The 19771-nt window shown below is 63.9% G+C and overlaps 1 protein-coding gene across 2 annotated transcripts; it reads left to right on the top strand.

Annotated features, from left to right (window-relative positions):
* Positions 1-215: 215 nt before the first annotated feature.
* ATG2A (autophagy related 2A) lies at positions 216-18139 on the top strand. Of its 2 annotated transcripts, none has more exons than XM_028135906.2 (41): positions 216-432; positions 2114-2276; positions 2364-2516; positions 2594-2696; positions 3100-3235; positions 3378-3476; positions 3776-3872; positions 3961-4125; positions 4226-4366; positions 4790-5027; positions 5110-5254; positions 5352-5444; positions 5895-6053; positions 6156-6399; positions 6712-6808; positions 6906-7065; positions 7892-8034; positions 8130-8275; positions 8378-8535; positions 8944-9094; positions 9230-9429; positions 9532-9612; positions 9748-9854; positions 9947-10039; positions 11387-11457; positions 11571-11647; positions 12172-12342; positions 12486-12612; positions 12694-12908; positions 13435-13643; positions 13902-14037; positions 14532-14738; positions 14879-14980; positions 15068-15152; positions 15251-15383; positions 15471-15543; positions 15727-15809; positions 16077-16198; positions 16348-16502; positions 17231-17380; positions 17458-18139. In XM_028135906.2, exons 1-41 carry the CDS (start codon positions 262-264, stop codon positions 17692-17694), a joined length of 5796 nt encoding a protein of 1931 aa, XP_027991707.2. In that variant the 5' UTR covers positions 216-261; the 3' UTR covers positions 17695-18139. The 2 variants fall into 2 exon arrangements, with proteins under 2 accessions (XP_027991707.2, XP_027991708.2); XM_028135907.2 differs by having other exon boundaries at positions 12172-12336.
* The last annotated feature ends 1632 nt before the right edge of the window (positions 18140-19771 follow it).

The following is a 19771-nucleotide window of genomic DNA, read 5'->3' on the forward strand; positions in this document are numbered from 1 at the left end:
AGGCGTAAATCAAGGTTGGGAGCATTATATCACGCAGAGAGCCCAGTCCTTTTCTGGCGCCTGAAGGCTCCGCCCCCCTCGACCAATCAGTAGGCTTCGCCCTCGGCAATGACCAATTGCAGTGAGCGTGGGGGGCGTGGCAGAGCGCCCGGGGCGCGGCCTGGCGCTGAGAGAAGCGGCGGGGCAAACCCGAGGCTTTAGTGAACCCAGCAGCCGCGGCGGGCGGCGAGCGCAGGCGGCCGGGGCTCGGCGGTCTCCGAGATGTCACGATGGCTGTGGCCATGGTCGAACTGTGTGAAGGAGCGGGTCTGCCGCTACTTGCTGCACCACTACTTGGGCCACTTCTTCCAGGAGCACCTCAGCCTGGACCAGCTCAGCCTCGATTTGTACAAGGGCAGCGTTGCCCTGCGGGATATCCACCTGGAGATCTGGGTGAGGAGCCAGGCCCGAGCCCGGGAGGGCGGTGGGGGGCACCGGGCTGCGGCGACACGAGGCTCCCGGCGAAGGGGTCGGGCCGAGGGACCAAGCACCGGGCGTGTTGAGGTCGTGGAAGTCCGGCCCTTTTCAGGCGTCAGAGGGACCCGGCTGGTCGCCTCCAGAGCGGGAAGGGGTTCCCTGCGGCCACTTCTCGGGAGGAGAGACTGAGGCTGGGGGGCGGGTTGTCACTTGGCGGAAAGACGCCAGAACAAGCACATTGAGTTTGGGGCCTGATTGGAGGAGTATGGTGCCGGGGGACTAAGGAGAGGGTGAGGTGGGAGCAGAGTGGAGGACCTAGGGGTACCGGTGGGACCAGGCCAGGGTAGGGGTAGAGTTGCAGCCATGCAGCCGGACAGAGAAGACTGTCAGGGGTGCGGAGCCCGCTGAGGACACCCGTGGGGAAGGTACCCTGACCTCCTGACCCTACAATCCTGGGCCCAGTGGGTTGGGTTCCCTCCGGATGTGGATGTCAACAACCGCGTCAGCACCCGTGTTGATCAACACCTCGTGTGACTGCTGCCGCGCTGCCTACTTCCTGCTTTGGGGAGAGTGGGACGGATTAAGTTTGGGGAGGGGATTATAGATTGGCATCCCCACCTGGAGGGAAGCCCCCAGAGTAGGGCGGAGAGGTCTGGCCCCAGGCAAGAAGGAGGCAGGGAAGATGCTGGGAGCTAGAGAGAAGTAAGGTCTGGGTCTGACCTGAGTCTGGGGGCGGTGACTCACAGCTCAGCTGACCTGGAAAGTTGCAGAGGAGCCACCAATCAGAGGCACCAGCCCAGGGCTGGCACTGGATGGGCATGGGGGCAAGGGCTTCTCAGTTTTCTGGCTGGGCACAGAGCAATCTGGGCAGGAAGAGCTGGGCTTTAGAGGTAGGCAGGTCTTCCCGCGTGCATGTGGAGGCAGTGAGGTCCCCTGAGCCTGCAGCTGGGGGAGCCTCCCAGTGGCCTGTGGCCTGTGAGTCCCGGGGCAGGAAGCCTTTTCAGATCTCTAAGCTGCCTCTTCCTGCTTCCAGTCCCCGGAAACACTCCTTCCCACCCAGCCTGTTGGGATTGGGTTGGTTCCTACCTAGTTACGCCCCGGTGGGACGCCCGTGCTTGTTCAATAGCGGCCCCTCCTCCCAGCTGCTCTGCCCGCAGCCCCTCCTTGAAGGCCCCAGAAGAAGCCGAGTGCCTGGGGACCCTGAGATGGGATGAGGAGAAAGGCCAGGGTCCCAGGGACCTGTGGGGAGGGGGTTCACCCTGTGCCTTAGAGAGATGTACCGCCACACCACGTGTTTGGAGTCGGGGGCATCCCCTCAGCTCAGGCCAGGCCCGTGCTTGTGTCTGCTTGACCAGAGTGAGTGGGGGGCCACTGCACCTTCTGCCAGGCCTTCACCAGCACATGTGTTGTTCCCGAGCCCCTCCTCCTGGCTTTCTCCTCTTCATCCTTCAGCTCCCCCCTCCTCTGGCTTAAAATAGTGAGGCAGTGATTGGGCCAAAGTAACTTGAGCAAAGATAGGCCTTGAAGGTAGCACAGGGAGGATCTGGGAGAGCGAGGCTGCTCTCCAAAGTAGAGCAGACTGACAAGAGAGACAGTGGCCGGGAGACGGCCGGGTTGGGGGTTTTCCTGAGCCAGCTTTGTCCCCGTCTCTTTGCAGTCTGTGAACGAGGTGCTGGAGTCCATGGAATCGCCACTGGAGCTGGTGGAAGGCTTTGTGGGCTCCATCGAAGTGGCCGTGCCCTGGGCCGCGCTGCTCACAGACCACTGCACCATTCTCGTGTCAGGCCTCCAGCTCACCCTGCAGCCCCGCCATGGCCCAGGTGAGGGCAGGGCAAGGCTGGGCAGGAGTGGGAGCACACGTGCTGGGATTGGGCCTGGGCACTGGAGCTGACTGGGCCTCCTCGCAGGACCAGGGCCTGCTGACTCGCAGAGCTGGGCCTCATGTATGACCACGAGCCTGCAGCTGGCTCAGGAGTGCCTGCGGGATGGGCTGCCTGAGCCCTCTGAGCCGCCACAACCCCTGGAGGGCCTGGAGATGTTCGCCCAGACCATCGAGACTGGTAAGCAGGCCCCACCAGGCCACCGCGCTACCCAAGGGAGAACTCTGCCTGCCCTGAGACCCCTTCTCACCCCTCAGTGCTGCGCAGGATCAAGGTGACCTTCCTGGACACTGTCGTGAGGGTGGAGCACTCCCCGGGCGACGGGGAGCATGGTGTGGCAGTGGAAGTCCATGTGCAGAGGTAGGGGAAGGCCTGGCCGGTGTGCTGGCATGAGGGAGAGGGAGCGTGAGGGGCTGTCAGATGGCCCTGGCCCTGACCCCACCCTCAGCCTAGGCTCCCGGGAAGTGGCAGAGCAAATATGGGTGGGCCTGGGCAGTGCCACAGCAAGGGGGAGGGGGGCTGGAGTGGAGGCCAGGGGCCAGGCGGTGAAGGTGCAGAGTGGCAGGGGTGAGGGGGGTGCCAAGGATCAGGTTACATGCTGAGGTTTGGGGAGCAAGGACTGGCCGTGGAGGTGCAGGATGGCGTAGCTGTGGTGGGGCAGCTCCATGCCCCCAGACCCTAGAACAGAAGACTGTGCAGACTGAGGGGCTCCACACCGGGGGGTGGGGGGGGACAGGGCAAAGGCTGACCCTACGCTCCCCAGACTAGAATACTGTGACGAGGCAGTGCGAGACCCCAGCCAGGCGCCCCCCGTGGATGTTCACCAGCCTCCTGCTTTCCTGCACAAGCTGCTGCAGCTGGCGGGAGTCTGCCTGCGCTTCGAGGAGCTTCCCCGACAGGTGGGCCGACTCTGACCCCACAGCCTCTGTTTCCTTCTAATCCCTGCCCTCTGCCCTTGACCCCTCTGCCCCTCCATCCCTTCTGACCAGCTCTGATGTCATCTTCTTGACCCCTCCCCTCTTACATCCTCTTGCCTCACAGGAGGAATCCTCAGATCCCCCCTTGCAGATCGGCAGCTGCTCAGGGTACGTGGAGCTGACAGTGAAACTGAAGCAGAACGAGGCTTTCCCAGGCCCCAAGGTGAGTTGTTTGGGCCCTTGGGGAGGAGGGAGCGTGCTCCCTCCCAGAATGCTCAGCAGTTTTTATCCTCCCTGTGACAAGGTGGGGGTCGTTGGATGGGGGAAGTTACTGCCTTCTTGGCAACTGGAGAAACTGAGGCTCAGAGAGGTCAAGTTGTGGCCAGGGTCACACAGCTAGTTGGTGAGAGAGCTCAGCCTAGCAACTGGCTTCCTACTGCCTCAGGAAGAGCGCAGCTGGTAGTGGTTCTCAGGGGTTTGGCTGGCAGGTGTGAGCTCCATGGTTGCTCCCTCTGCCCCCAGCTGGAGGTGGCCGGGCAGGTGGGCTTCTTGCACCTGCTCCTGACCCCGCGGCAGCTCCAGCAGCTCCAGGAACTACTCAGTGCCATGAGCCTTGCAGGTGAGGCCTCTGGGCAGTCCCGGGGATGGGATGGCTGGCCAAGTGCCAGCCAGGCTGGACTGACACAAGGAAGTGTCCTCCCCTATAGACTCCAAGTCCCTGGTCGACAAGCTGAACAAGAGCCGCCCGCTAGGTGCTGAAGACCTGTGGCTCATTGAGCAGGACCTGAACCAGCAGCTGCAGGCAGGGGCGGTGGCTGAGCCCCTCAGCCCAGACCCCCTAACCAACCCCCTTGACAACCTGGACAGCACTGGTGGGTGTGGGGCCAGCCCCGGCGGTCGGCGGGGTGGTTAGTGTGGGTGCAGGAGTCGGCGCCAAGCCCACTGTCCCTGACCCCCTTGCCTGGCCCGCAGACCTCTTCTTCTCCATGGCGGGCCTCACGAGCAGTGTGGCCTCGGCCGTCTCTGAGCTCTCCCTCTCCGACGTGGACCTGGGCTCCTCTGTGCACAGTTACACGACCCCCCGCCGGCTCTCTGCCCAGGGCAACCCAGCTGGTGAGTGCTCCGGGGGCAGGAGGAACTGGAGAGGCCTTGGTGTGGTGTGGTCTCTCAGGCGCCCAGGAGACCTCTGATGCAATGGACAAAGCCTGGGTTTTAGAGTTCGTGATCTTGGGTGGGCACTTCAGCTCTCCCAGACTCGGTTTCCCCTTCCATTAAGTGGGGGTAATGAGAGCTGCCCTTGCCGGACTGTGTGTTTATGTTTATTGAGAGCCTGTGTGTGTCAGGTACTGGGCTGAGTGCTCCCAGTTACCTCCAGACCTTCCAGTTCCCTAGAGAGGGTTGAATTGAGCCTGGGCTCAGTTCCTGGCATAACGAAGCTTCGTCTCACCCCTGCCTGGCCAAGCGTCCTACCAGAGCCACAGTGCAGCTGGGCCCACGAGCTCTGGGGAGCCCCTGGTGAAGCCTCTGTCCCCTCAGGCAAGACGGCCCTCACGCCCCATCCGGACACCATGCGCCCTGACTCACTACTGAAGATGACCTTGGGGGGCATGACCCTGACCTTGCTTGAGACACCCGCCCCGTCTTCCGGACCACCTGACCTCACCACCCATTTTTTTGCCGAGTTTGATGCTGCCAAGGATGGGCCTTTCAGCTCCCGCGACTTCCACCATCTCCGACCGCGCTTCCAGAGGGCCTGTCCCTGTAGCCATGTCCGGTACAAGCCCAAGGCAGGGGCCTGAGGAGAGACTCCCTGAGCCCTGCAGTGCCCCCTCTGATGCCCAGCTTCTTCCCGGCAGGCTGACGGGGACAGCTGTGCAGCTGTCCTGGGAGCTGCAGACGGGCCGGGGCCGCCGGACCACCAGCACGGACGTGCACTTCGGGCAGCTCGAGGTGCTGGAGTGTCTGTGGCCCAGGGGCACTTCAGAGCCCGAGTACATGGAGGTGAGGGCCACAGGCAGGTGTGTGCGGTCAGGGCCTGGAGGTCAAGGTGGACGCGAGGGCTTGGCCTCATCCTCTTGCCTCCCATGTCCCATCCCAGATCCTGAGCTTCCCCAGCAGGCAGGACACCCAGGCCTCGGCTCAGCCCTGTGCTCACCTGCGCTACACACAGACCCTGCGCCGTCTGCCCAAGGTAACCCACCTGCCTCCAGGCCTAAAGGCCCCTGACTGTTCCTGCCGGTGCATTGACCACACCCCCAGCCCCAGCCTCCCCGGTACCTCCCTGCTCCCACCCTCTACCCCTCCTCCTGTGCTCCATCCGAGCAGAGCATGCCTCCCCATCCGGGGGCCCTTGACTCCATCTGGGCCTGTACATGCTGTTCTCTTAGCCTGCTTGCCCCTCCCCTGGCTCATCCTGCGATGCCCTGCTGGCCTCTGGGAGCGGCGACTGTTGGGTGGCTTTTATTAAGCAAGCACGATCATCCGCCTCAGGCAGGGCGGTGACGGTCTCCGGGGCCCCCAGCCCCAGCTCTTCTCACCAGCTGGGAGGACTCTGTGTTCTGTTTTTGCTCAAGGGGGCCCCTTCCCATCCTGCCCTCACCCACCCCACAGCCCTTGCTGACCTGAATACCCTCAACTTCAGAGCCGATCCCGGCGCAGAGGTGCCTGCCATTGCCACTCAGAACTGGCCCTGGCCCTGGCCGACTTCCAAGCAGACCTGGAGCTGGGGACCCTGGACCGGCTCGCTGCTCTGCTGAACCTGGCCACCAGAACCTCTCCCGAGCCACCTGCCGGCCTGTTGGTAAGATGCCCAGCTAGGGCTGGGAGTGGGGCACAGTCCTCCGGCTCGCGATCACAGTGCTGGGAGCCACGGCGGCAGCATGACCCCCACCCCCTCTTACAGATGGAGTCCCCACCAGCCGCCGAGCAGGAGACTGTGGTGCAGCTATCGGCACCCCGGGCCACACTTCGGCTGCACTTCCCCATTGCCGACCTGCGGCCCGAGCGGGATCCCTGGGCAGGCCAGGCTGTTCGGGCTGAGCAGCTGCGGCTGGAGCTGAGTGAGCCCCAGTTCCGGTCAGAGTTGAGCAGTGGGCCTGGTCCCCCAACCCCCACCCGCCTGGAACTTACCTGCTCTGACCTACACGGTGAGAGCCCCTGGGGAACAGCGTGTGGGGCAGGGGCTCAGGCCTGGGAGACATAGGCTTAGGGCTGAAGAGGCTGGATCACGGGAGCAGGCCTGGGCCCCGGCCTCACCAGCTCTGGGCACCGGTATTGCCTGTCGGGCCCGCTCTGGGCAGCAGGCAGAGTGGGCCCGTTCTCCTTGTCCTGCTTTAGACTGGGCATGAGACAGGCACAGGTCTGTGAACAGTGAAGGACAGTCGCCTCTGACTCCGCCTGGCATTGGGGAGGGAATGGGGAACGGCAGCGTGACCCCCAGTTTCCCCCGTTCCCCTCAGGCACCTATGAAGATGGAGAGAAGCCTCCTGTCCCCTGCCTGCGAGTCTCCAAGGCCCTAGATCCCAAGGGCCCGGGTCACAAGTACTTCCTGCCCCAGTAAGCGGGGCTTTGCACCTGAGGGTGGCGGGAGGCCAGGGGTGGAATCAGGGCCAGGGGTGCCCTGCAGACGCGTGACAGGCCTGTGCCCCGGCAGGGTAGTGTTGACCCTGAACCCCCAGGTCAGCAGCGCACAGTGGGAAGTGGCCCCAGAGAAGGAAGAGGAGCTGGAGCTGTCTGTGGAGAGTCCGTGTGAGCTGCAGGAGCCCGAGCCCTCGCCCTTCTCCTCCAAGAGGACCATGTACGAGACGGAGGAGGTGAGGCCGGGGACCCTGCGTCTTGTGGAGGCCACGTGGTGGCTTTGGGCCGGGGGGAAGGATTACTTTGGGGCACCAGGTGACGGGACCCAGCCCTGGCGAGAATTTCGTCTGTTCCATCATCTCATGTTGATGGGGAGCCAGAAGCACGCCAGCTCGGGGGGCCTGGAAATGAGGGCGGAGTCAGGGGAGATCAGGACCCCATCCCTTATCGGCTGTGTACTTTAGGCCTTGGGGTCCTCTCCTCTGAAGGTGATGAGGGTTAAGTCTGGGTTTTATCCATGCTCTGCTGCTCAGTGGCCCTGTCATCTCAGCTTATTGCCTAACCTCTGGGAGGACATGGGTGCTGGGCAGGACCAGTTTCCTCATCTAGAAAGTGGGCACAGAGGCCTCGCGGGCCTGTCCTGAGGATAAGGAATTAACATACGTGAGGCCTCGGAGCAAGAGTGGCATGAGGCCAGCACTTCACACAAAACGGCTGTCATCCTAGCAGAGGGGCTCACGTGAGTGAGGCAGTGAGAAGGAAGGGATGACCCTGGCCAGTGTGGCTCAGTGGGTTGGAGCGTCGTCCTGTACACTGAAAGGTTGCAGGTTCGATTCCCAGTCAGGCACATACCTAGGTTGCTGGTTCAACATCCCAGTCGGGGCACATAGGGTAGGCAGCCGATCAATGTTTTTCTCTCCCTTTCCCCTCCTCCCTCATCCTCTTTAAAATCAATAAAAACATCCTCTGCTGAGGATTAGACTCAAACATGTTTGAAAAGACAGAATGAATGATAGGCGGTCAGGATGCGTCTCTCAGGCCTTTCCCCGCTCCCCCACGCAGATGGTGATTCCTGGAGACCCCGAAGAGATGAGGGCCTTCCAGAGCCGGGCGCTGGTGCTGTCACGCTGCAGCCTGGAAGTGGTCCTGCCCAGTGCCCATGTCTTCCTGCCCAGCAAGGAGGTCTATGAGAGCCTCTACAACAGGTGGCGATGCGGCCGGGGTGCGGGGGCAGGGAGGAGGGGGTGACAGGGAGCCGGCTGGGCCTCCCTCACTGCCACCATCCATCTGCCTGACTCAGGATCAACAATGACCTGCTCATGTGGGAGCCCGCAGACCTGCTTCCCAACCCTGCCTCCGCCCCGGCCGCTCACGCTCCCGGCTTCCCAGGCCCCTCGGGCTTCTGGAATGACAACTTCAAGATGTGCAAGTCGGCCTTCAAGCTGGGTAGGAGGGGCACCCGGTGGGGTCCTGGGCCCCCAAAGCCGGGCAGGGCTGGGGCGGCCCTTCCAGGGCTCCTTCCCACTCGGCTCCTTGATCTCACCCCAGACTCAGACTCGGACGAAGAGGATGCCCACTTCTTCTCAGTGGGGGCATCAAGCACGCCCCAGGCCGCCCCCAGGCCCCCGAGCCCTCACTCCCAGAGTTCTTTCTCTACCCTGGTGACGGTGCTGAAGGGCCGGGTCACAGCCCTCTGCGAGACCAAGGTGAGGGCAGCCCGGGCAGGTGAGCCCCCGACTTCAGAGCTCCCGTTGGCAGGAGACCAAGACCAGTGTGAGCAGCGCCAAGTTGGGAATGTGGGAAACAGGCCCCAGTGCACCCGCCTGACACCCCCCCCCCCAGCCCCCCATACCCTGTCAGCCACTTACTAGCACCTCTTGTGTGTAAGGCATCACGTACGGGGTCCGAATGGGCACCATAGGCTGCTGGGGGCGCTGGTCCGGGTGATCCTTCCCCTCGGCAGAAGAGACGAGTGCTGCCCGGGCCTCCAGCGGAGTCTGGGTAGATGCTGAGCCGGTCCTAGTTAGGCCAGGGCCCCAGGAGGCCCCTCACCCCTGAGGGGTGGGCACTGCTCTGTGCGGCTGCTGAGGCCAAGCCACACGCTCTGCCTGCAGGACGAAGGCGGGAGGCCGCTGGAGGCTGTGCACGGGGAGCTGGTGCTGGACGTGGAGCAAGGCACCCTCTTCAGCGTCTCCCAGTACCGCGGCCAGCCGGGGCTCGGCTACTTCAGCCTGGAGGCTGACAAGGCAACGCTCTACCACCGAGGTGTGCGGGCTGTGGGCCAGCTGTAGGGGGTCGCTAGGGTCCGTGGGCAGGGGCGGGGCTTTCAGGAGGATGTGGCCCCTGGGTGGAGTGGGCGACCAGCTGGCTTGGCAGGGGGCTCACCAGATGCCTCCCCAGCAACCGTGGATGACTACCTGCTGCCCATCCGCCTGGAGCTGCCCAGCTTTGCTCCTCCGGCCCAGCTGGTCCCAACCATCTACCCATCAGAGGAAGGGGTGACCAAGTGGGGAGCCTCAGGCCGAAAGGGCCAGGCCCAGGACCCCCACATGCTGTCCGCCGCTGTGCGCATCCACCTGGACCCCCAGAAGAACGTCAAGGTACAGCCACGCCTGCTTCTGCCTACCCATTGGCCAGGGCGACTGCCTGCCTGGTGCATGGAGGGCTGGGTTCCCTGCTTGCTGACTGTGTCCTACCCCCAGGAGTTCCTGGTGACCCTGCGGCTGCACAGAGCTACCCTGCGCCACTACATAACCCTGCCGGAACAGAGCTGGCACTCCCAGGTGAGCAAGGGTGGCATGGGCAGACCGGTCTCCAGGCTGGGAGGAGGCGGTGCCGTGGGCCTGGGCTGGGTGCGGGGTTAGAGGAGGGAAGAGGCCACCCTATCTTCACCACCTCTCCCACCTTGGTCCCCAAAGCTCTTGGAGTTCTTGGATGTGCTGGATGACCCCGTGCTGGGCTACCTGCCCCCGACGGTCATCACCGTCCTCCACACTCACCTGTTCTCCTGCGCTGTGGACTACAGGTACCCAGGCTGGGCGGGCTGGGTGCCAGGGCGGGGGCAGGCTCTCGCGTGTGTGTGTAAGGGGCCTGCCCCAGCTTCACTGCCTCCCCCAGGCCCCTCTACCTCCCTGTGCGTGTCCTTGTCACCGCTGAGACCTTCACCCTCTCCAGTAATATCATCATGGACACCTCCACTTTCCTGCTCAGGTACACAGCCCCTCCCTGCCAAGCTGGGCTGCAGCTGCCTCTCCCCCAGGGTGCTGTCTACCCGCTGTGTGTCCTCAGGCCACTCTCTGAGCCTCTCTGTGCATTCGGGTCATGATCCTTCCCTCAGAGTTGGTCCCGCCTTCCTGGATCTGATGACCCCACTGCTGGGGGCTGTCCTGGGATAAGGATAAGACAGGTGGAACACAAGGCCTCTGTAGTGCAACTCAAAACAGTCGGAACGTACAGTCCAAATGCCGCCAAGTTACAGCCTGTCCGTGAACATGGCCCGTCCAACCTTTAAAGTCGCTCAAAGGATAACATTGAAAATGTGGGGAAATGCCATGGCTCAGGGTTTACTGAGGACAGTAAGATATAAAACTACCGATAGCCCTGGCCTGTTCGCTCCGCGGACAGAGCGTCAGCCTGCGGACTGGGGATTCCCAGATTCCATCCTGGTCAGGGGCACATACCTTGGTTGTGGGCTCCTCCCCAGCTGGGCCCTGGTCAGCGTGTGCAGGAGGCAACCAATTGATGTGTTTCTCTCACATGGATATTTCTCTCTGTCTTCCCCTCTCTCGTCCACTCTCTCTAGAAATTAATGAAAGTGTCTGTGCTTCTCTGTGTGGCTTCACAGAAAAGACTGGAAGGAGATGTGTATCAGAATTTGGGATTGGGAATTATAATTAGGGATGGTGTCTTATTGCTATATTCTAAAATATTTTAAAGGAGCTATGTTATGTTGCCATTAAAATAAGGACTTGTATAAAATAAAATAAATTAAAAAAAAAACCTAGATTATATTAGAGCTGTGGTCGGCAAACAACGGCTCGCAAGCCACATGCGGCTCTTTGGCCCCTTGAGTGTGGCTCTTCCACAAAATACCACTGCCTGGGCGAGTATTTTGAAGAAGTGGCGTTTGAAGAAGTTTAAGTTTTAAAAATTTGGCTCTCAAAAGAAATTTCAGTCGTTGTACTGTTGATATTTGGCTCTGTTGACTAAGGAGTTTGCCGACCACTGTATTAGAGGATTGGAGACACGAGAGATCCCCTTGGTCTCTCCCCTTAAAAAATAAAATAAAATCAGGACTTGTGTTAAAGGAACAATGGCTGTAGGAGGGGAAAACAGACAGGGTTGCTGCGAGGCCCCGATGAGGCGGAGGAGAACAATAAGTCTGGGCCTGGGACGCGGGAGACCAGGCCCACTCCCCACAGTGCAGATGACACCGCGGCCAGACAGGGCCCAGCGCTAGCGTCTTGTGGGCTTGGGTCCTGCTGTGGGCGTCCCTCTGCTCCGGGCCCCTGGCCCCTGCGGCGGCTCCAGGCCCTTCTCAGCCCTGTTCCCCACCAGGTTCATCCTCGACGACTCGGCCTTGTACCTGTCCGACAAGTGTGAGGCGGAGACCCTGGATCTGCGGCGAGGTGGGCAGGCCCGGGCCCCCAGCCACATACAGAGCGGCCAGCTTCTCCCCCCTGGTGGCGGGTCGGGCTGCGTGGGAGGAGCCGGCAGCAATGTGTCCTCTCCTCTGCCTCAGATTATGTCTGTGTCTTGGATGTGGACCTCCTGGAGCTGGTGATCAAAACCTGGAAGGGGAGCACCGAGGGCAAACTGGTGAGTGCGGCCGTTCCCCAGAGGCCGGGAGCCAGCGCAGTGCAGGGGCCGGGGTGGCCCTCAGGGGGTCTCCCTTCACACGGTCTCTCTGCTCCTGCTCCGGGGCCTGGGCTCAGGTCATGGTCACTGCTTGCCCTTCCCAAGCTGGGCTGTGGGTCTTGGCTCTCCTGGGAGGGCCGGGCCATCCTGGGTGTCCTTCAGTGTGAGTCCCGCCACTAGAGGGCAGCTGCAGGCAGGCAACGGGAGCTGGGCAGCTTCCTGGTCGCAGAATGGAGGTGGTAGGCCTTGGCTGCCTGGCTGGGCCCAGGGCAAAGGAGACGGGGCTCATGTAGCCTTTCACTTGGGGGATTGCACGCCGCTTCCTTGGGCAGCCCAGAGCCAAGCCCCTTCCGATCTCGGCTCAGTGCGCTCATCCATTCAGTGGGTGGCGGGCAGGCTGAGCACCCCAGGGAGGCCTAGCCTGTCCTGTCTGTGTGTGGAGAGGACAGAGCCGGGCGGATGGCACCCCTGCCTCATCCCCGCAGAGCCAGCCGCTGTTCGAGCTGCGCTGCTCCAACAACGTGGTGCACATGCACACCTGTGCCGACTCCTGCGCCCTGCTGGTCAACCTGCTGCAGTACGTAACGAGTACGGGCGACCTGCACCCCCCACCCCGGCCCCCCAGCCCCACTGAGATCGCCGGCCAGAAGGTACAGGTGAGGCCTGGCCACGCAGGCTACCAGAGCTCTGCCTGGCCCCTCCCCTGCCGTGGTCCCCCAGGGGCCTGGCATTGCGGGGAGCCCTGGGGCCTGCTCTCCCTCCTGGCACTCATTCACCACTCCTCCCCTGCCTGGCCCAGCTCTCCGAGAGCCCCGCCTCCCTGCCCTCGTGCCCCCCCGTGGAGACGGCCCTCATCAACCAGCTGGACCTGACTGACGCCCTCCTGGACACCGAGCGCAGCCTGCGGGAGCTGGCCCAGTCTTCAGGTGGGTGGGGGCGTTTGGGGGGCACTGGACACCATCAGCACCATGTCAGGCTCCCCCCAAACCAGCCTCTCTCTTCTGCAGGTGGCACTCTCCCTCAGGCCTCGCCCGTGTCGGTCTACCTATTCCCAGGTGAACGGAGTGGGGCCCAACCTCCCTTGCCCCCTGTGGGGGTCCTTGCTGGAAGTTTGGGGTCCTGCTCAGAGGCCGAGGAAGGTGAAAAGGAAAATGAGGGGGATGGAGACACTATGGACAGTGACGAGTTCTGCATCCTTGATGCTCCTGGCCTGGGCATCCCGGTATGCAGTGGGCAAGCTGGGCAGGGGCAGGACGTGGGAGGGGGTGGCTCAGCTCTGGGCCATGGGAGAGGCAGGAGGCGGTAGGAAGGTGGGGAGGTGGGGCTGGGAGGGTCCTGGGGAGGCAGCCCTGAGCCTGGGCTTTGCAGGAGCTGGTGGATTTCCAGAGGAAGAGAGGCATGCGTCCTGGGCAGGGGACTGGGGCATCAGAGTCGGGGGAGAGGGCAGGTGGTTAGCGGGAGGGCGAGGAGGACCATTTGGTTGCAAGGGTGCTGACCTCCGGGCCCCCAAGTACCTGTGGGAATGTCACATGCAAGCAAGACCCAGACCCAGGGCGACGAGGCTGGCAGGAGCAAGGGACACTCGGCTCCATCCCAGACGGAGTACTCAGATACAGGCTGGGGGACAGTGACCCCTGAGGGTCAGCTTCCGTCAGAAACGGGAGGGAGATGTGAAGGCGGGAGGAATGGGTGGTGGGTGCCTGGACTGGGGAAGGCATCTGCGCCACACGGGCCCCCCCTCCCTGCAGTCCCTAGATGGGGAGCCCGTGGTGACGCAGCTGCATCCAGGCCCCATCACCGTGCAGGACGGGCACTTCTCACGGCCGCTGGGCAGCACCGACCTGCTGCGGGCGCCTGCCCACTTCCCAGTGCCCAGCACCCGTGTGGTGCTGCGTGAGGTCTCCCTTGTCTGGCACCTCTATGGGGGTCGGGACTTCGGCCCCCACCCCGGCCACAGGTAAGAAGGAGAGTGCCGTGGCAGCTGTGACAGTGGGGTTCACCCACCCCGGAGATGGGGCCTGGGCCGGGCTCCAGCCCTGACCTTCCGCAGCTGGTAACCTGGAGCCGCCCTCACCTCCCTGGCCTGCTCTTCCTCTTTCCTTACCCTGTCCCCTTCCCAGGAGAGGGTGTCCCTCAGGCTGGAAGGCCTGCTCTGAGGAGGGGGTGAGGAAAGGATGTTCCCCTGGGTCAGCTTGTCCCCTCTTCCTCTTCCCAGGGCAAGAGTTGGCCTCACAGGCCCCAGGGGCTCCCCTTCTCGCTGCTCTGGCCCCAACCGGCCCCAGAACTCCTGGCGCATTCAGGGGGGCAGCGGGAGGCAGCACCAAGTCTTCATGGAGATCCAGCTCAGCAAGGTGGGCGGGGGCTGGGGTGCCAGGGGCTGGCGGGGTGGGGCTGGGGTGCCAGGGGCTGGCGGGGTGGGGCTGGGGGTTCCAGGGGTTGGCTGGGTGGGGGCAGCGGCAGGCCGTCCCATCCGTGCCGCTCAGCCAGGACTCCTTGGGAGCTGCTTGGGGAGTGGATTGTACAGATGTTTTGAGGATGCAGAGCTGACGTCCCTGGTGATGGAGAGGTTGGAGAATGAGAGCTGGATCAGGGTTTATGCTTAGGGTGACAAGGCAGGTGGAAGGCTGTAGGAATAGAGACAGACAGATTCGGGGAGGAGGTCAAGAGGTCAAGGGTTTGAAATACCTGTGGGATGGCCACATGAAGACATCCTGGCGGCAGCCAGGCATGGGTCTGAGATGGAGCTGTTACAGGAGGGGTGGCTGGGAGAGGAGGGGCCTGGGGTGAACCCCTCTGTCCGTGTCGGGCCCTGCTTACCTGGCTCCCGCCTCCATCCTCCCCACAGGTCAGCTTCCAGCATGAGGTGTACCCCGTGGAGCCAGCCCCAGGCCCCGTGGCCCCGGACAAGGAGCTGGAGGAGCAGCCGCTGTCCCGGCAGGTGTTCATCGTGCAGGAGCTGGAGATCCGGGACCGGCTGCCCTCCTCCAAGATCAACAAGTTCCTGTACCTGTACACCAGCGAGCGGATGCCGCGGCGCACCCACTCCAACATGGTACTGTGGGCGGCCGGCCGCATGTTCCCACGGTGCTCACATGCACACGACCTACCTGGGCTGTCCGGGAGCGTGGGAGGGGGTGCGGCTCGGGCCAGCTTAGCTGAAGGAATGGCCTGGGGCTCGCCCTCTGTCCCCAGCTCACCATCAAAGCGCTGCACGTGGTCCCCATGACCAACCCGAGTGCCCCCGAGTGCTGTCTCCGGGTCTCGCTGATGCCCCTGCGGCTCAATGTGGACCAGGTGAGTGGGCTGGGCGGCGGCCCGCTGACGGGAGCCCCTGCTGCCGGGCCCCTGAGCCCAACCTGTGCCCGCACTTTGGCCCCACAGGACGCTCTGCTCTTCCTCAAGGAGTACTTTACCAGCCTGGCGGCGGCCATCAACCCCGTGGTCCCGGCAGAGACCTCCGCCGAGGGTGAGAGGCTGGACCTGGTAGGGGAGGGTCCTGGTCTCCTGCTTCCGTGCCTCCCTGCCCCCACCCCTGGGCCCATCCCTGGTCTGTCTCATCTCCAGCGCACCCTGAGACCCGAGCCCAGGGGAGCAGCCCCCAGGAAGGACAGCCCGGGGGCATGGAGACCAGTGACACCCAGGAGGCCGCAGGTGGTGGCCACGGCGCTTCCTCCGAGCAGCAGCCCATCTACTTCCGGTGAGGCCTGGGCTGGGCCCGGGCGGGGCCTGGGCGGGCTGCGCCAGGCCAGGTCAGTGACTAAAGGGCCCTGCTCCTTATCCCCAGGGAGTTTCGATTCACATCTGAGGTGCCCATCTGGCTGGATTACCACGGCAAGCACATCACCATGGACCAGGTGGTGAGTGGGGCCGTCAGGCGGGATGGCTGAGGGGGGTCCCCGTTCTGCTCAGGGGTGGCCTGTTCTTTGGGGACCAGGAGGGCCAGGGCTTGCATCCAGGCACCATCAGCCACCGAGTTGGCCTCCTGTGGGCTGGGCAGGTCCCTGTGCCCCATCGTAAATCCGAACCCCTCCTCCCTCCAGGGCACTTTCACTGGCCTCCTCGTCGGGCTGGCCCAGCTCAACTGCTCTGAGCTGAAGCTAAAGCGACTCTGTTGCCGGCACGGGTGAGCCCGCCTCGCACTCCAGCACCCCCAGCCTCTCTCCGGGGCCCCGATAGTCCCTTTGCTCTGTTCCTGGCTGGCTGTGTGGCCTTGGCCAAGAGATCAACCTTCTGGGGCCTCAGTTTCTCCTCTGTAAAATGGGTGCAGTAACTCCCTCCCCCGATCCAGGGCTGGGTGGGAACATGGGGAGTGTTGAGGTGCCTCAGGTTCTCCTGGCCCTGTGACCCCTCAGTTACGGCTCTGCCCCACCTTGCCCTCCCCCCCTCCCAGGCTCCTGGGCGTGGACAAGGTGCTGGGCTACGCTCTCAACGAGTGGCTGCAGGACATCCGCAAGAACCAGCTGCCCGGCCTGCTGCGGGGCGTGGGCCCCATGCACTCCGTCGTCCAGCTCTGTAAGTGTCTGGCGCTGGGACTCTTGAAACGAACGGCCCGTACTCTTGGGCACCCTAGACGTTGCCGTTGGGAGAATGTAGGGGAGGCCCTAGAGGAGGAAGGGGGGGCCTTGTAGCCTGGGGCACCTCTGATGACCCCCGTTCCCCAGTCCAAGGGTTCCGGGACCTGCTGTGGCTGCCCATCGAGCAGTACCGGAAGGACGGGCGCCTCATGCGGGGGCTGCAACGGGGGGCGGCCTCCTTCGGCTCCTCCACGGCTTCTGCTGCCCTGGAACTCAGCAACCGGCTGGTGCAGGCTATCCAGGTGAGCGGCGCCTGGCTGTGCCGGCGGGCGGGTCTGCGTGGCGGCCCATGCTGTCCCCAAAGCTCTGCTGACGGTGGGTAGCCTGGGTGTCCGTAACATCTTCCGAGGAACAGTCACGGAGAGGGAGAGGCCGAGTACCTGGCTGGGGCCCACAGCCGGGTCTCCCCGGCCAACTGCGGCCCCCGTGCAGGAGGGTGAGCGACCCCCGTCTTTGTAGCCCACTGGGTCTCTGCTCGTGGCCAAGTCTTGAAAGGAAGGGAAGGCGGCTCTTTACAGACTGGAAAGTAAGACCCAGACGAGCCCTGGCTCATTCCGGCCCGGCACCTTGCTAGGCCCTGGGCGCTGTCCTTGGGCAGTAGCTCATGGAGTGGGCGCTGTGGCGGGGGCTGGAGGGCAGGCGTGGTGGGCGGTCATGGCAGGTGAGCGACAGGTGCGTGAGGATCAGGGGCTCCCCATGAGGGCAGGGGCAGGTCCTAGAGCGCAGGCTGGAGGGATAAGCAAGCCTCTGGGGGCCACCCCAGGGCGTGAGCTGGAGTGTGGCACTGTCAGTCAAGGTTGGGTGGGAAGGAGCCGCCCTGAGGAGACATGCAGGCCACCCGAAGCCCCTGACCTGGCTGTAAAGCACGGGTGTGGGGGAGGGGCCGTGGTGGGCCCCCTGGACTAGGGTTTAGGGGTCCATCCTGTTGCCCTGTGCACTTCTCCTCACTGGTGTTTCCTGTGCTCCCCAGGCCACAGCCGAGACGGTGTATGACATCCTGTCCCCAGCGGCCCCCATAACCCGCTCCCTGCAGGACAAGCGCTCGGTGCGAAGGCGCAAGGGCCAGCAACCAGCTGACCTCCGGGAGGGCGTGGCCAAGGCCTACGACACCGTTCGAGAGGTAATGAGGCCCAGCCTGCTCCCCATCTTCCCACACCCGCTGTCCACCGGACCGGCACTGACCTCCCACCTCCACAGGGCCTCCTGGACACGGCTCAGACCTTCTGTGACGTGGCGACTCGGGGTCACGAGCAGAAGGGGCTGACGGGCGCTGTGGGCGGCGTGATCCGCCAGTTGCCCCCAACGGTGGTGAGGCCCCTCATCCTGGCCACGGAGGCCACGTCCAGCCTTCTCGGGGGGATGCGCAACCAGATCCTCCCCGACGCGCACAAGGACCACACTCAGAAGTGGCGGTCGGACGAGGCCCAGGACTGAGCGCCAGGGGCCGGACTCCAGGGTGCTGCCCGCCCAGCATGCCCAGCGAGCAGTGGCACCTCTGCTCCCGCGCCCTCAGAGCGTGGACAGCCTGGCGGGCCGGGCCCTCAGGAAGGATCGGAAGGACCCTGCCCTGGCTTTCCTGCTGCCAGTCGCTGTGAGAGGGGGCCTCCTGCCTGGGCCTCGGCCCTGTCTCTGCACTTTTCTCCGGGGGGGAAGGACCTGCCCTACCACCTGGACCCACATCACCACCCGGGCCCACACCGCTGCCTGGGCCCAGGACAGAGGCTTTTGGACCCTCGGACCCCGACCCCACTCAGCCAAGTGTCTTCTTTGTCTCCAGGGACGTGGGGGGAGAGACGCCGTGTGGTTCAATGTATTATTTTTAACCGCCTGAGCGTGTGGGTCAGTGTCTGCATGACGTGGAATAAACTGCCCACCGCCAGCCCCTTGTTCTGCGTACCTGCACTGTCCCGGCCTCAGCCTTAGCCTTGGCTGGCACCCAGATTCCCACCTCTGCACCCAACTCCTCCCATGTCACCACCAGGGTTCGCCACCCTCCACCCCACCCCACCCAATGGGTCAGAGCTGCTGCCCCGGGCTGCTCCTCACCACCCTCGCAGGAGCCTGCCACCCTGGCCCCCCCTCATGTGGCAGGAGCTGAGTGAAGGGGAGGCCCCGGGGCGGCCCTTGGCGGCCACCTTGCCCAGACTACTGCCTTGGCTCCGTCCCTGCAAGAGCCCGGTGTCCGGCCTTACCTGGGGCCAGGTGTGAGGGGCCCGCTGAGAGGATGCTGGACAGAGCACAGGGCTGTGGGGAGGCCTGGACCCGGCCCTGTGACCCGAGCTGCCGTGCCCTTGGCCTCTGAGCCTCATCTCCTTCCTGATGCTCCTTGCCCAGCATCCACAGACCGAGGGCTCAGTTAGGGTCCTTCCTGGAGGGCTGGCCTTGGGGCTGCTCCCACCATCCCCAGTGGCTGGAGCCTCGGGCCTGGGTCCCAGCTGCAGGGTGCTGGAGGGGAGGGGCACTGGGGCAGCAGCGGAGAAACTTACACGGGGTCAGGAAATGACCCTTGTCTGCACCCCACACACACACCTTATTTCTTGAGAACAAGGAAGAGGAGCTGCTCAGCTCGCCCTGCCCTGCCCACACCCCAGTAGCACTGCACTGAGGTAGGTGGGGAAACTGAGGCACAGGCTTAGAGCACCCTCACCTTGGTAGGGCCATCTGTAGACCCCTCTGTGGTTAGCAAGTGCCCCCCAGCTCCCCCTTGTGTCCTGGTGTCCCCTTCCCAGTGAGGGAGACATGGCGCCACGTGAGCAGGGTGGAGGTGGGTCCTGGTGGGCCGGGATCCTCGCTGGGCATGGACACCTGGGGCCGAGGCCGAGCGGGCGGAGGGTGCCAGGAGGGCGATGGGCTGTGGACTGGTGCCACCGGAAGGGCAGACGGGCCTGGCCTGATGCTTCCTGGCGCTGCCCCCCTGCCCGGGCACAGTCCAGGGTGTGCTGCCCTTCGAACCGCACTGTGGTCCGTATTGACGGGCGGCAGGATAATCATTAACTGCCACCGGGGCTGGGCCAACGGCTCAAAAGGCGCTGGGCCCCGGCGGCCCCACTTCCTCCTGTGCCTCAAGGGCCAGCCCGCACCCAGGTAAGAGCCGGCAGCCCCTCTGCCCCAGGGCACTCAGCCCGCCGCCTCCGCAGGGTGCCCAGCCCTTCTGAGGAAGAAAGGAAGGGGTCTAGGCAATGGCTGGTGATCTCCACACTCCCTTCCATCCTCGGCCTCCGCTTCCACCGTGGGGCGAGGGAGCGGGACTCCTGATGGCTGTGGCATCCCTGAGTTGCGGCCGCCAGTTGGGGCTCTCGGTCGTGCCCCTGAGTCCTCCGGAGGGCCGGCTGGCCTAGTGGGAGGGAGGGTAACGCTCTGGTGTGTCATCACAGGCCTGCCCTCCCAGGCAGAGGGCTCCTGCCTGGGGCCCCCCCAGCCCACTTGACCGCATCCTGGGAGGACGCCACTTCAGGGAGGTTGTGGTGCAGACAGACCTGGAGGCCCTGCTCTGTGACCTTGGGCCGCCTCC

The sequence above is a fragment of the Eptesicus fuscus genome, chromosome 13 (genome assembly GCF_027574615.1).
Source record: "Eptesicus fuscus isolate TK198812 chromosome 13, DD_ASM_mEF_20220401, whole genome shotgun sequence".
Taxonomy (NCBI): Eukaryota; Metazoa; Chordata; class Mammalia; order Chiroptera; family Vespertilionidae; genus Eptesicus; species Eptesicus fuscus.